This window comes from Tenrec ecaudatus, chromosome 8, assembly GCF_050624435.1.
Source record: "Tenrec ecaudatus isolate mTenEca1 chromosome 8, mTenEca1.hap1, whole genome shotgun sequence".
NCBI classification, from domain to species: domain Eukaryota; kingdom Metazoa; phylum Chordata; class Mammalia; order Afrosoricida; family Tenrecidae; genus Tenrec; species Tenrec ecaudatus.
Window position 1 is genome coordinate 143,567,110 of NC_134537.1, and position 15,983 is coordinate 143,583,092.

The 15,983-nt window shown below is 46.9% G+C and overlaps 2 protein-coding genes across 2 annotated transcripts in view; one reads left to right on the forward strand and one right to left on the reverse strand.

Moving 5' to 3' along the window:
• HADHB (hydroxyacyl-CoA dehydrogenase trifunctional multienzyme complex subunit beta) overlaps positions 1–2,795 on the reverse strand; it is a 35,417-nt gene extending 32,622 nt beyond the window's left edge. The window contains exon 1 of the mRNA XM_075557002.1: positions 2,669–2,795. The gene's annotated coding sequence lies outside the window, so the exon portion shown is untranslated. The remainder of the gene's footprint in view (positions 1–2,668) is intronic.
• Positions 2,796–2,851: 56 nt separating this feature from the next.
• Positions 2,852–15,983, forward strand: part of HADHA (hydroxyacyl-CoA dehydrogenase trifunctional multienzyme complex subunit alpha) — a 47,965-nt gene continuing 34,833 nt past the window's right edge. The window contains exon 1 of the mRNA XM_075557000.1: positions 2,852–3,116. Within this exon, the coding sequence (XP_075413115.1) occupies positions 3,050–3,116 (67 nt within the window). The 5' untranslated portion in view covers positions 2,852–3,049. The remainder of the gene's footprint in view (positions 3,117–15,983) is intronic.

A 15,983-nucleotide genomic window follows, 5' to 3' on the forward strand; every position in this document is an offset into this window, starting at 1 on the left:
TTTCTGTTATTTGCAACTGAACGTCTCCTTCCTTAAGTAGTTGGGGAAATGAGCAAACAAAAATTTAAAAGTATGGTTGATATGCAATTCTGGTAAGAATGCATCTAACTAAATAACTGGCTCTTTAATATACAACTGCTAGACGTGTGAATCCGAGGCCAGTAATTCCTCTTATAACTGACAGAAATGTTTAGCCCATAGACATGTTCAGAATGTTTGATGTAGCATCATTTGCACTTGTGAAAAACTAGTCTATGTGCACACCAACAGGAGACGGTTAACTAAATTATAGCATAAACATACTACGGAATACTGTTTAGTCGTTTGGAGGGAAAAAAGTCATGCATATGCTGAAGCATAATGATGTCCACAATTATACAATGAAAAGTTGAGTTGTGGAGCAATATGTATAGTAAGATCCAGTTTTGCGACAGTCAAGAAAGCCCATAGGGCTAATGAGTCTATATTCCAAAGGAATAAAAAGGGCTTTTACATTCTTGTTTCTTTTTTACAAGGAGCAATTTTTTTTATGTACAGCTTGCTTTCCATCTACATTTATACAAGGGGAAGTAAAAAAATACTGCTACAGAAATCTTTATTAAAATACCAAATGTGAAGCTATTGTAGTCTTTCACCTTCTCCCCATTTTAGTTTATATACTTCTGAAGATGGTGTTTCCACTTCTCAAACCTTTTCCCGGAGAAATCTGTGCTTGACGTTTTCATGTCAAAAGGCAGTGGGGCAGCCCCCAGGGGCTCACATCAGTGCGCTTTGGAAGTCTGAATGGGTGCAAGCAGGGCTCTAAGGTGGATGGGGTAAGGATGCCCAACAAAAGTCTCATAGGGCAGCTTTTGCTACCTTTCAAGTATGAGCAGCTGCATTGTCACGATGGACGTTTTCCATGGACTTTTTGAAGCCCCCTCATATACTCAGAACAGTGTCTGATGTCTACTAAGGGTTATACATGTATTTGCTACTATTAGTAGGTGGTGACATAAACTCATTCAGTTTCTATTCTGTATAAGCTACTGCAAAAATGTACTGAGGATCCAGCAAGCAATCTAATATTTCTAGAGCTTATAATTTTGTTGAGAGCATGCCACCTCCTACCACCCCCCCAAAAAAAACAAGAGCCAAAAGGGTCACCTAAATCAGTGACAAAGAGGGCAAACTAATAGCCCAATGGGACTCTAGTTAAGAAGAGTTTTATAAAATAGAACAAAGAGGGTGATAGGTATCTGTGTCGGCTCTTTCCTAGATCTGTGCAGGAAAAGCTTGCCATCCCTGATCTAAATAAAAGTGCTATACATCATCAGGTGCTGAAGGGAGCATTATGTGTACAGGGGGCAGGCCTGAACTGTAAAAATCCTGGGTATGGAAATCATTAGGAGCCCTTTTTATAATTTCCTAAGAAGTGATCACTGATCAGTCTGTTTTTTGCATAAAGGGCTCAAAGTGATGAGGGACTCATTACGTGACGTGAGCAGAAACTTCTCTCTCCCTATTCCTCATTTCAATCTCAGCATCCCTATCATTTACCCCCTTGTCTCTCCCTGGTTTCCTCTCTTGCCAGAATGTCCGTCTAATGAGGAATGGGGCTCAGGACTTATTTTTGAATTCTGGTTCCACCGCCTATCAAAAGTTTACTTCTCCCTCGACTTGCCATCTTTATCTAACAATGCAAACGATCCTACAGCGTGTAGGGTTGTGAGGATGAAATGAGATGATGTGAAAGTGTCTGGAGCACAGCAAACCTTCCGGGTCCCTTCCTTGTGGGACACATCACCTATTTCCATACAGGTCGACGGAGTACCAACGCAGCTGTCAGGCCTCGGTTCTAGGTCTCTCTCGGTACCACTAGTGATGTTGGGTAAAATCACTCCATCTGATTTCAGGGCTTCCGTTTCCTCATCGATAAAATGATGGGAGTAAATGACCAGAGGATCTCCTTTCTGGACTTGGAAAACCGAAACGCCTGCCGCCTTCCTCCTCCCCACTCCCACGGTACATGGGTGCAGGATGGAAGACTGCCTGAATGCCCACACGTCAGTGGCACAAGGTCACATGACCAGCTCCACCCTTTGTAGCAGAAAATGTGGTGGAGTCCAATCTGCGAACCATTCCCTGTCAACCACTCATTTGGGGGACGTTTACTCCGAGTTAACGTGGAGGCCCGTGTCTGTCCCAGAACTGCGCCCCACGGGGGTTCTCGGTAGTTGGTTTTCAGATGGCAGATCTCAGGTTTTCATCCCGGATGCTTCTAGCTGCCTCTAGAGTCTAGCACCTCCGTCCTTTCAGTGGCGGCCCGACTGGCTACCACTCAGAGAGCAGGTCGGCTCGCCTCCGAGTCGCTACAACTGATGTGCAACATCGCTCCAAAGTCACACAGTGTCGCATGCGACCGCAACAACCCACTCGCCCGTTGTGATACACGATGTTCATTATAACACCAGTCACTACTCAAGAGCCAAAAATAATACCACGAGCACCCAGACGGTAGCCTTAACGAACGCGCTCCGGGTACGGCAGACTCGGCCCGGTTAGCTTCCGTCCGCTCGCCTGAACTGGGGCGTCGGGGCCGGCGAGGACCCGCCTCAGGGCGGGCGGTTGAAAGGCGCGCGGACCCCGCCCGAGGGGAAGGGAAACGCGACCAGCACGGCACACGTACCTGAACTAGCGTCCGCTGGAGGTGCGACTCCCAAGCAAGCTTCGGACCCAAGTGTCAGGACTCGGCCAGACCTCGGGGTCCTGCCCGGAAAGGACCGCTCCCCCTTGGCGCCGCCCACGGGCTCCGCGGGCTGCCCGCCGAGCGCCTGACTGGAAAGCCTGGGGCTCCACCCCCCCCGGCCTGTTAAGCCGCCCTTGGCCGCTGAAGAAAGTGTCCTTTCAGTTCAGTCTCCCGGAAGCGAAGGGCATCCGCCCAACTCCGTATCTAGGTTTTCATCAGGCAGTACGTTGGACGCCGGGCCGGGCCTCGGTTGCTGGAAGAAAAGTCTTCTGCTCGAGCCCCGCGGCTGGAAGCGCTTTCCACTTCGGCTCTCTCCTCAAGATGGTGGCCTCCCGGGCGATTGGCAGCCTCCGCCGCTTCACTGCCTCCAGGACCCTCCGCTTCCCAGGTAAGCCTGACGGAGGGTGCTGCGGAGCCCGGGCCGAGGTCCGGAGCGGACAGGACGGCTCGGAGCTGCGTCTTCCCGCCCGTGCCTCCTCGCCGCCCCGGCGCTGGCGACCCGGCCCTAGTGGGCAAGACCTGGTCCTGAGACCCCGGCCCCTGCGTCCTTGGGAACGGACTGCGGGACAGGGTCTCCCGAGCCCCGCGGCGATGGCAGGCTTCCCAACGCCCCGATCCTTGCCCTCCTGCGGGTGCTTTCCGCCCGTCTCCCTCTCCGCGCTCCCGGGTTCACGCCCCTCGTTATTTCCGTCCGTGACAGCCCGGGGGCCTGGGACCCCAGCCGGTCACACCTCCGGCTTGGTGGCACCTACCAGCCACAAGCTCTGTCTTGAACGCTGCTTGCGTGCAATCAGCCAGCCTTGCACCTGACCGGCCCCGGCCACGCTCCTGCTGGGCCACCCCGCGTCTGTGCGTACCTGAACTAGCGTCCTCTGGAGGTGCGACCGACGAGAGGCCCCGAAACCTGCGAGAAGACACCTCGCGACGGCCCTGCGTTGGTGTTTGAAAGGAACAGGGCGCCGTCTGATCTTGTTTCTGACAGTTACCGGCCAGCGTGCGTTGTGGGGCGATCGCCTTCTCTGTCCGCGGGCAGTGAGAGGGTTAAAGTAAGCCCGGGCCTTGGAACACCGAGCCTTGGACGATCTCCCCAAATCTGTGAGGCAAAATGCGCCCGACTGCTTATTGCAGGATGTGCTTTCACAGGAATGGCGTGGCTCGAAATTTTCATTTGTAACGTGAATGTCATCTTTTTTCCCTCCGGGGTCACGTGCTTTGTTTTAGTCGGGTCGCTAGAGTTTCTCCTTGCTGTAAGGGACTCGTTTAGGAGGATTGAATCGTTTGTCTGCTTTCTCCTCAGACCAGTGGGTTTAGTCTCACCACGCCTCGAGTGTATACATAATCCTAATGTCAGTCACTTTACAGAAAATGGAGATACTTAAACATTGGGAGAGGGGTTAAAAAGCAAAACGAAACACAGCAAACTGATTATCTTACTACTCATATCTTATATCACTGAGCTGAACATAGGCTTTCTAGTCACCAACCTTTCACTCATCAGCTATGTGACTTTGGATAAATTTTAAAATGTAACCTGGCTCTATTTTCCTCATGTAAAATAAGTGATTTTCTGTGGCAAGAGAAGTAGCATGACAGACAGAGCAGTTAAAAAGCATTAAACGAAGAAAAAAAAAAGCATTAAACGTAGCATCTGACTTGGCATCAAGGCATGCCTTTCACCCTCTGGTGACCTTGGGCAATTACTTTAATCTGTGAAATGCAGAGTAAGCCACATTATAGGGTTGTTAAGAGAATTCTGGGGACTCTGAAGGCCAAAGCACTTGGCTACTAGCCAAGAGTCCCACCAGCCACTCCATGTGAGCAAGATGAAGCCGTCTGCTTCTGTAAAGATTTATAGCCTTGGGAGCCTTATGGGACAGTTCTAATAGAACACGCTAGAACACAGAGGTTTCTAGGGTTGTTGACAGCGGTTATTTTAGAGGTTGTATAAGTTTTTCATGGATTAAGTGCTCAGTAATTGTTAGCTACTTTCCAGCCCTGAATAGGACTCTCTAAACATTGTATTTTTAAAAAGGTAATTTTTATGTTTTACAGATGTGGAATAAAAAAAACTACGAGCTTCATTTTTCCATATAGAAATATATATACATGCACATAAATGTATGTAGATTTTATGTTGTGTCCGCATTCCTGAGAGGAGCACTGGTGGGCACAGTGGTTAAAGCAATCAAATGCTAACCAAAAGGTTGATAGTTTGAACCCACCAGCCACTCCAAGGAAGAAAGATGCGGCGATCAGGTTCAGTAAAGACTCCAGCCTTGGAGCCCCTGTGGCGTTGGTCTACTCTGTCCTGAGAGGTCACTAGGAGTCAAAGCCTACTAGTGGGCATTGTGTTTGGTTCTGGCTCATTTCCACTACTGCCAATTGTAATAGCAACCTAGACATTTTGAAAAGTAGTCTGGGGTGTGAAGTTTAAATCATCAGAACACCTGGATTGTTGGTCTCTCCCCAGTAAGTGGCTTTGTCAACATTCCTCAAGATTGTGACATTTGCTGATGGATGCTTACTTCCTTTGTAACCTGTTTTAAATTCTCGAATTTAAATTGAATATGACTACCAATTAATCATCTCTGGAACAAAATATTTCAGCTACCAATTCCCATTCCCACTTTTCTAAATTCCCAAACATGCAAGTGGCTAAATATTAAAGCAGGAAATGAATTTAAAGCCAATACTTACCCCCCCCCCCCAAAAAAAAGGCCAATACCTGTGTAGACTCCAAACCAGACCAAACTCACTAGGATTGACTCAGAAGGACATTAGGGGACAGAGTAGAACTGCTTCTTCAGGTTTCTGTGGCTAGAAATCATTATGGGAGCAGAAAGCCTCATCTTTCTCCCCTGAAGGAGCTGGTGGTGGTTTTGAACTGCAGACCCCACAGCAGTTGAGTCCGTAATCCACTCTTCTACTCTCCTTTAAATGTAACCCTCACTTCCCTATTCCAATTCCTCCTTCAAGACTGAATTTTGAGAAAACACTTGATTATAACAAGCAAGATAGATGAAGGGAGACATTGGACAGTGTAAGACATGAAAAAATAATTTTTAAATTATCAAGGGTTCGTGAGGGATGGGGGGGAGAAATGAGCTGATACCAAGGGCTCAAGTAGAAAGAAAATGTTTTGAGGATGATGATGGCAACGAATGTACAGATGTGCTTGACACAGTGGATGTAGGTCTGGATTGTGATAAGAGTTGTAGGAGCCCCCAATGAAGTGATTTTTAAAAAGCAAGATAACATTTTCAAATTTAGAATCGGTGTCAGCATACTCTAGCTGACCTCACTGACCAGTTTTTGCGGTCTTGTAGGTTTTTCTTGAGTTAGATTAGAATGATTAAAAAGCAGTGCAAAGGCTTCTGTGTCTTGGGCCGGCACAGTAAATGTAGGCTGAAGTTCACCCGACTGCTATCAAGTAAACTGCTGATTAGGTAGTTGGCACAGATCTTGGGCAAAGCTGCTTTGTACTGCTCCAGGGTTTGGCCTGTTGTGGTTTGCCATTCTTTTCCAAAATGCCTTTTTTTGTTCACTGGTTCTCTTCTCTTCTCTTCTCTTCTCTTCTCTTCTCTTCTCTTCTCTTCTCTTCTCTTCTCTTCTCTTCTCTTCTCTTCTCTTCTCTTCTCTTCTCTTCTCTCTCTCTCTCTCTCTCTCTCTCTCTCTCTCTCTCTCTCTCTCTCTACATATGGGTAATGGCAAAGATAGGCTAGTGGATAAGAGTTAAAAAAGGGTTTAGAGAGGGGGAAGATGGCCGACAGGGACACCCGCATACTCTGAGAGCTCCTCCAAACAAAGCGGGATTGGCGACCAGGTAGCTGAATAGTAAGAGTCTGGTGAGTGAAATATCCCCCTGGGACAGCACCCCAGTCCTACCCCACGTATTTGTCCGGAGCAGGGGTCTAGGTCAATGAGGACCGGACTAGTGGGACATCTCTGGCCACTAAGCTGACGTGAGCTCACTGGCGACCGGCTTAGGCTCCATCCCCAAACGGACGCCAGCCCAGAGCCACTTGCCTGCCCTGCCTACTCCAGCGGCCCACTCCCCACTCCCCATACGCGGATCTCCACTGGGAGAGAAGCTTTCCTCTCCCGCAGTTCCCCTCTCCCCGCAGGGCAGCGATCTGCCCTCGGGCCCACGTCCCTCCCTCCATTCATCCAAGCTCAGGGGAGCGGACCCGCGGGTTGTCTGGCGACCCCCACGGGGGACCATCCACCCGCACCGCTGCCGCGGACCTCTCCACCTGCCCTCCGTGCGCTGGCCTCCCACCCCCGCCCGCCCCCGCCAGCCCCTGGCAGCCTAGCGCCAGCTCCACTCCTGGCCGGGACCCTGCGCTGAGCACTTCCCGCCAACAGGAGCCATAGCCCAACCCGCGCCTGTACCGGACCCTGAGCTTCCGCGGAGCGCCGCGCCCCGCGCTGCTGAGTCTGCCCACCAAGGGCCCCCCCCTGCGCAAGGCACAAGAGTAGGTGCCCTCCCCAGGGTGCTGCGGGGACCCCGGCGGCCGTGACTCTGAGCCTGAGCAGAGGAAGGGCGCCATTGCCCCCTGCGGTTTCGCGCCAAAAGGGCGGAGAGCGAACACCATTGTTCCCTGCAGTGTCCAGCCCGGGCAGATCAAACACTCCACCTGCAGTCTAGGCTTTGCAGTCCCTGAGGAGCCCTCAGTGAGCTCCAGCCAGCTCTCACCACCTGGGGCCCTGTTGGGTCCCCAGTGCCAGCCCTAAGCCTGCCGCAGCCCGCCCCAGCCACCCCAGGAGACGGCACAGTGGCCTGAGCCTCCACACAATAAGGTTACTCCTGTCTCCCAGAAGCATGGGGCCTATTAAAGGATCAAGGAAAAATCAACAGACCACATCACTCCCAACAAAAAAATCAGAAAAACGAGGCACTTTAACAGACCTAACGTCACTCATAGAAGAAACAGATATAGATCAGCCACAAAAGGAAATCTTCAGAACTCTGCTTGCAGTAATACAGGAGCTAAGAGAAGAAAACCAAAATAAGGATGCAACGATAGAAGGGATGAAATGCACAATAGAGGGGATGAAGTCCACAATAGAGGGGATGAATACTATCCACCAAAAGGAACTGCAGAAACTAACAGAGGAGGTAGCAGAGGCCACACAAAAGGTCACAGAAGCTATATCTAGGCTTGAGGAGGCTGAGAACCGTATCAGTGAACTCGAGGACGCTCAAAACAAACGAAGCAAGCGAGAAAAACAATCAGATAGGAAAATTAAAGAAACAGAAGACAGCCTGAGATCAATGACAGATGCTATGAAGAGGAAAAATATTCGAATAATTGGTCTACCGGAACACAACATAACACACAAATCGACCGCCAAGATAGCAAAGGAATTCCTGGAAGAAAATTTCCCCAACCTAACAAAGGAGAATCCGACTCTCATACAGGAAGCAGAGAGGACGCCGGCTAAGCTAAACACCAAGAAGAACACGCCAAGGCATATAATTGTAAAATTATCCAACTTAGAGGAAAAAGAGAAAATTCTACGAGCATCAAGAGAAAGGAAGACAGTCACATACAAAGGAGCGCAGGTAAGGGTATGCTCAGACTTATCAGCTGAAACCATGAAGAGGAGGAGAGAATGGAGCAGCATCTTCCAAATTCTGAAAGATAAAAATGCCTCCCCCAGAATCCTATACCCTGCCAAGTTATCCATTAAGATAGAGGGTAAGATAAGGGTCTTCCAGGACAAGGAAGAACTCAAAAAATATACTGCAAGTCACCCGACCCTGCAGAACATACTGGCTGACTCACTATGGCCAGAAGATCAAGCTCCAACTAGAACCTCCAGGAGACCACCATATATCCCATCTCCATCTAGAAGCCAACATGCCAGCAACACGTACCAGGACAACACGGTCTCAGATGGAAAAGAGGACAGGATAGAAACCCTCCACTCAAACGCAGTACACTGATATGAAGGAAGATAGGCAAAGACCCAAAACACAAAACAGAATATGGCAACCATGAAGCCAGAGATTGTAATAATCACTTTGAATACAAATGGGCTCAATTCATATGTTAAAAGAAAGAGGCTGGAGGATTGGATTAGAAAACATAACCCATCAATCTGCTGCCTGCAAGAGACACACCTTAAGCAAGCAGACAAGCATATGCTGAGAATAAAGGGCTGGCAGAAAGTTTACCAAGCAAATGGTAACTCCAAGAAGGCAGGAGTGGCTATCTTAATCTCCGACAAAATGGATCTCAAGATCCAAAACATAAAAAGAGACAAAGAGGGACATTACATAATGCTCAAAGGCTCAGTAAACCAGGAAGCAATAAGCATACTGAATATTTACGCACCTAATAATGGTGCGGCAAATTTCGTCAAACAAACTATTAAAAAAATGACAGAAGAAATCACGGAAACAACAATAATAGTGGGGGACTTCAACACTCCACTATCAGAGAAAGACAGGTCACAGGGAAAGAAGCTCAGCAAAGAGGCCAGAGAGCTAAACAATGTAATTAGGCAACAGGGCCTGATAGACATCTATAGAGCCTTTCATCCAAAAGCAAAAGGTTTCACATTCTTCTCCAATCCACACGGATCTTTCTCAAGAATAGATCACATGCTGGGGCACAAGGCCAGCCTGAGTAAATTCAAACACATAGATATTATCCAGACGTCTTTCTCAGACCACCATGCCATAAAGCTGGAGATTAATAGAAGGGCACCCAGAAAAGCAAGGGCCACCAATTGGAGAATAAACAACGATCTCCTGCGACATGAATGGGTTAAGGTCCAGATCAGAGAGGATATCAGGAAATTTCTAGAAACTAATGAGAACGAGCATACAACATATCAAAACTTATGGGACACTGCAAAGGCAGTTATCAGAGGTAGCTTGATATCACTGAATGCATACATGAAAAAAGAAGAAAGGCGTATGACAGATATGTTAACACAAAACCTCCAACAACTAGAACAGAGTCAACAGAACTACCCCTCCAATAGCAAGAGAAAAGAAATAATAAAAATCAGGGCGGAGTTAAACCAGTGGGAAGACAAAAGAACAATGCAAAGGATTAACGCAACTAGAAGCTGGTTTTATGAACGAATTAATAAAATTGACACTCCCCTGGCAAAGCTTACCAAAGATAGAAAGGAACAATCATCAATAGCCAGGATGAGGGATGAATCGGGGGCAATAACAACAGACCCCAATGAGATAAAAAGGATAATCACAAAGTACTATGAAGGTTTGTATTCTAATGAATTCAGAAACCTGGAAGACATGGATAAATATTTAGAAAAACAATCTATCCCTAGATTATCTGAGACAGAGATCAAGAACCTCAACAAACCCATAGCGAAGGAAGAAATAGAGAGTGTCATCAAAAACCTACCAAGGAAAAAGGCCCCAGGGCCAGATGGCTACACAGCAGAATTTTACCAAACATTCAGGGAAGAGCTGACACCGATCCTCCACAAAGTATTCCATAACATAGAAAAGAACGGCAAGCTCCCAAACTCATTTTACGAAGCCAGCATTACTTTGATACCCAAACAGGGAAAAGACCCCACAAGCGTAGAGAATTATAGACCAATATCTCTAATGAACATAGATGCAAAAATCCTTAACAAAATATTGGCCAATAGAATACAAAGGAACATCAAGCATATCATTCACCACGACCAAGTAGGATTCATCCCAGCGATGCAGGGATGGTTTAACATCCGAAAATCCATCAATATCATTCACCACATCGAGAAGAAAAAGGATAAAAACCATATGATAATATCCATAGATGCAGAAAAAGCATTTGACAACATCCAGCATCCATTCCTAATCAAAACACTCATGAAGATAGGATTGGAAGGTAAGTTCCTCAAGCTCATACAAGCTATCTATGAAAGACCAACAGCCAACATCATAGTCAATGGAGAAAAGACAAGAACAATACCACTGAAAAAGGGTACAAGACAAGGATGCCCCCTGTCCCCTCTTCTATTCAATATCGTTTTGGAGGTTCTGGCTAACAACATAAGACAGCGGAAGGACATCAAAGGGATCCAGTTGGGAGAAGAGGAGGTGAAACTATCGTTATTTGCAGATGACATGATCCTATACATTGAAGACCCCCAAAACTCCACAGTTGGAATACTTACAGCAATAGAGGAATACGGAAGAGTAGCAGGATACAAGATCAATAAACAGAAGTCGGTAGGGTTTCTATACACATCGGACAGGGCCATGGAAGAGGCGATTAAGAGGGAAGTACCCTTCACAGTAGCCAAGAACAAACTGAAATACCTAGGAATATACTTAACAAAAAATACTAAAGACCTATATAAGCATAATTATAAAACCCTATTACAGGAAACCAAAAGTGACCTTCACAAATGGATGAAGCTCCCCTGCTCATGGTTAGGTAGGCTGAACATAGTAAAGATGACAGTTCTTCCTAAAGCACTCTACAAGTTCAATGCTATACCAATCCAATTACCATCAACCTTCTTCAAAGAATTGGAAAAACTGACCACCAACTTCATATGGAGAGGGAAGAAACCCAGAATTAGCAGAGAACTCCTCAAGAAGAAGGACACAATTGGAGGACTCGCCCTACCTGATTTTAATGCCTACTACACAGCTACAGTGGTCAAAACAGCATGGTACTGGCACAATGATAGACACTCAGACCAGTGGAAAAGAATAGAAAGCCCAGGAGTAAAATCATCAGCATATAGACAACTGATCTTCGACAAGGGCCCCAAAAACGTCAAGTGGGAAGCAGATGCCCTCTTTAATAAGTGGTGCTGGAAACAATGGATATCCACATGTAGAAAGTTGAAACAAGACGTCTACCTCACCCCATGCACAAGAATACACTCAAGGTGGATCACAGATCTAGAAGTCAAACCCCAAACCATCAGGACCATTAAGGAAGGAATTGGGACTAATCTCAGAGCACTGGCCCAGGGAGCACATAGGCTCACTGCAACAGGGAAGGGGACACACACAGGTGATCTGGAAATCGACAAATGGGATCTAATAAGAATAAAACACCTGTGCACCTCGAAAGACTTTGCCAAGAGGGTGACAAGGCAACCCACAGACTGGGAGAAGATTTTTAGTAATGACACGTCAGACAAAGGGCTCATTACTAAAATCTACAACACCATCATGACCTGCAAAAAGAGGAAAACAGTTAACCCCCTAAGGAAATGGGCAAAAGAAATGAGAAGAACTTTCACTAGAGAGGAGATCAATATGGCCAATAAATATATGAGAAAGTGCTCGAAGTCCCTTGCCATAAGAGAAATGCAAATCAAAACAACCATGAGATACCACCTAACACCCCTGAGGCTAGCCCAGATCAGTAAATCAGAGAGCAACAAGTGTTGGAGGGGCTGTGGTGAAATAGGAACCCTCCTCCACTGCTGGTGGTCGTGCAGATTTGTACAGACACTGTGGAAAGCAATCTGGCGATACCTAAAGAAAATGGAAATCGATCTACCTTACGACCCAGCCATCCCTCTACTGGGCATATACCCGGTTGAAGCAGCAAATAAAACACGACCAGTCATATGCGCTCCAATGTTTATTGCGGCACAATTCACAATAGCAAAGACTTGGAAACAGCCTAAGTTTCCATCGATAGACGAGTGGATTAGCAAACTTTGGCACATACACACAATGGAGTATTATGCAGCATTGAAAAGCACCGATGAGCACATGAAACACGTTATTTCATGGGAAGAGCTGGAAGGAATTATGCTAAGCGAGGTAAGCCAGTCCCAAAGGGACAGGTACAACATGAGTCCCCTGAGGTAAGTACAATCAGCATGACAGAAATGGGGCATTAATCCACCCAAGGGGAGGGTATTGTTTATATCTCCACAGGGAAAGTGGGACCAGACTTCAACCCAGTGTCGCAAGGTGTGAATGCATTATCCCGGCGTGGAGGACGGAACCGGTGGAGAGGTCTGGGAGGCAGGCCCCAGCACCATAAATTAAGTGGATTCCTGCCCCTCCCCCGAAAAGAACTTGTTCCAAAGGACGACATTGACCCTGCAGCTATGGGAGATGGTCATATTTGACCAGAGCACACGGGAGCAGATGAAGGGGCAGGAGGAGAGAGTGGAGCACAGCCTGGCCCACCAGGCCGTGATGATGATGTTCCTGAGTAGAGCAGCCAGTCCACAGAGAGAACAACATGGCTGGCCCTACTATGAGACATGATGCCCCTCAGTGACTAAGGGCGATACAGGGGACAGCACCGGAGACACAGTGCGGGAATTGCACCTGACCTGATCCCACCACACCGAGGCAATGCACTGGGGGAGTGCAGCGGAACAGCAAGGGAATGGAGTGGCAAGGTCCCCAGGGAATGCTGAAAGTGGACTTTGGGGCCAGGGCGTGGTGCCCCAACAGACTGGACTGGAAAACGCTCCTAAGGGCCAGCAAAGATCCCTGAACTAACTACAAGCTTTTCTCTTGTGAACTGTTTTGTTCTGTTCTTTTTCAGTGGTTTGTCTTGGTTGTTTTGTTGTCCGGTTATATACTGTTGCTTTGTGTTCCTCTGTCTAGTTTTCGTGCATGTTAGTGACTCCACAGGTCTGTCTGAATAGGACAGGCTGGATGAACTATCGGGAGGAAAAACAACGGGACCGACAGTTCCGGGGGGACTTGGGGTGGGGGGTAGGGGGGGTAAGGAAGTGGTGTTAACAAACCCAGGGACAAGGGAAAAACATGGGACCCCAAAGGGTAGAGAAGGGGGAGTGGCAGGCCTGGTGGGAAATGATCAAGGGTAAGGTTGATTAGAGAAGAGGTATACTCTAGCCCAGGTGGCAATGAAGCATGGTAGTAGGGCAGGAGGAAGGTCAAGGGAGATGGAGGAAAGAGCTAGGAGTCAAAGGGCATTCATGGAGGTCTAGACAAAGACATGTACATGCAAATATATATAGGAGGTTGGGGAAATAGATCTTTGTGTCTATATTTATAGATCAAGTATTAAGGTGGCGGAAGGACCTTGGGCCTCTACTCAAACACTCCCTCTATGCATGAATACCTTCTTTTATTAAATTGGAACTCTATGATGCTCACTCTCCCGACACAACAGCTGGAGCCTACATGGGTGAACAAGCAAATGTGGTGAAGAAAGCTGATGGTGCCCGGCTATCAAAAGAGATAGTGACTGGGGTCTTAAAGGCTTGAAGATAAACAAGCGGCCATCTAGCTCAGAAGCAACAAAGTCCACATGGAAGAACACACCAGCCTGTGTGATCGAGTGGTCCCAAAGGGATCAGTTACCAGGCATCAAAGAACAAAAAATCATATCATTGACTGCACACCTCCATGATAGGATCGCTGAAGACAAATGGGTGCATAAGCAAATGTGGTGAAGAAAGCTGATGGTGCCCGGCTATCAAAAGAGATAGTGTCTGGGGTCTTAAAGGCTTGAAGGTGAACAAGCGGCCATCTCGCTCAGAAACAAATAAGCCCACATGGAAGAAGCACACCGGCCAGTGCGATCACGAGGTGCCCAAGGGACCAGATATAAGGCATCATGCAAAAAAAAAAATATGTGTGTGTATGTATGTGTATTTATGTGTATATGTATATATGTATGTGTATATATATATTATATTAAATGAAGGGGGAAGTGCAGAGTGGAGACCCAAGGCCCAAGTGTCAGCCAATGGAGATCCCCTCATAGAGGGGCTTAGGAGAGGAGATGGGTTAATTAGGGTGTGAGGTAGTATCGATGAAGAACACAGCTTTCCCCCAGATCCTGGATGCTTCCTCCCCCCAACTACCATGATCCGAATTCTACCTTGCAGGGCTGGATAGGACAGAGGCTGTACACTGGTACATAGGAGGGTTGGAGATACAGGGAATCCAGGGTGGATGATACCTCCAGGACCAAGGGAGTGAGGGACGATGCTGGGAGAGTGGAGGGTGAGTGGGTTGGAAAGGGGAAACTGATTACAAGGAGCCACATGTGACCTCTTCCCTGGGAGAGGGACAGCAGAGAAGGGGGGAAGGGAGACCCCGAATAGGGCAAGATATGACAAAATAACGAGGTATAAATTACCAAGGGCATATGTGGGAGGGGGGGAAAAGGGAGGGAGGGGGGGAAAAAAAGGAGGACCTGATGCAAGGGGCTTAGGTGAAGAGCAAATGCCTTGAGAGTGATTGGGACAGGGAGTGTATGGGTGTGCTTTGTACAATTGATGTATGTATATGTATGGATTGTGGTAAGAGTTGTTGGAGTCCCTAATAAAATGTAAAAGCAAAAAAAAAAAAAAAAAAGAAAGGATGTTACAAGCACCTTTCTTGATTTTAAGCCATGCACTTTCCCCTTGTGTTGAACCATTGAACTATGTACACAGGTGAATACATTGCACATGAACACAGTGGAGTGATCTGGAATTCCCATGATTTGAATGCTATCCATAGTTTATTATGATTCACCTCGTTAAATGCCTTTCATAATGAGTAAAATACAAGAAAACAAAAAAAAAAAAAAAAAAAAAAAAGGGTTTAAATGAAATTCTAATAAATAACCTATTGTCTCATATTTTATCTTTAAAATTGCAACCCATGTCCATACCTCCTTACCTTTTTCTTATTTTGTTGAAGCACTTTCAGGAACTCCTGGTGGCATAGTAGGTTAAGCATTAGGCTGCTAACAAGTCTTCGGTTCAAACTCATCAGCCACTCTGGAAGAAAGATGAGACTGTCTGACCCCATATAGATTTTCAGTGTCTAGGCTCTAGGGAGCGATGAGTCCGAGTGACCTCAATGACAGTGAGCTAGCACTTATCTCCTAACATACTAGTTTCAACGTGATCCGATTTCTTGGGTTTTATCTATCTTTCCACACCATTTTCCCTAACCAGTTCATTCCCTCTCTAATTCATGTTGTCCTGCTCTAGTTTGAATCGCCTATTTCACCTCCCACTGGAACTTTTAGTACTTTACAGGGAAACGTTTTCTTGTTCACTTAAAATTCTTATCCAGTAGAGCCAAGTCTTCCCAGATAATATCTCGTGTTGCCTGAAAAATGTACATTCTGTTTACTCCAAGTACTTAGACCAGTGCAGAGCACGTGGTAGTCCAGAATGCAGGGCTTTCCTGCTTTGGGAAACGTGGTTGTACACTGACTTGCTTTTAGGAAAGTACTACAGATTTTTGTTGGATGAATGACTGTGGGGTGATGTTGAAAACCAAACCCACTGCCTTGGAGACCATTCTGACCCCTTTCAA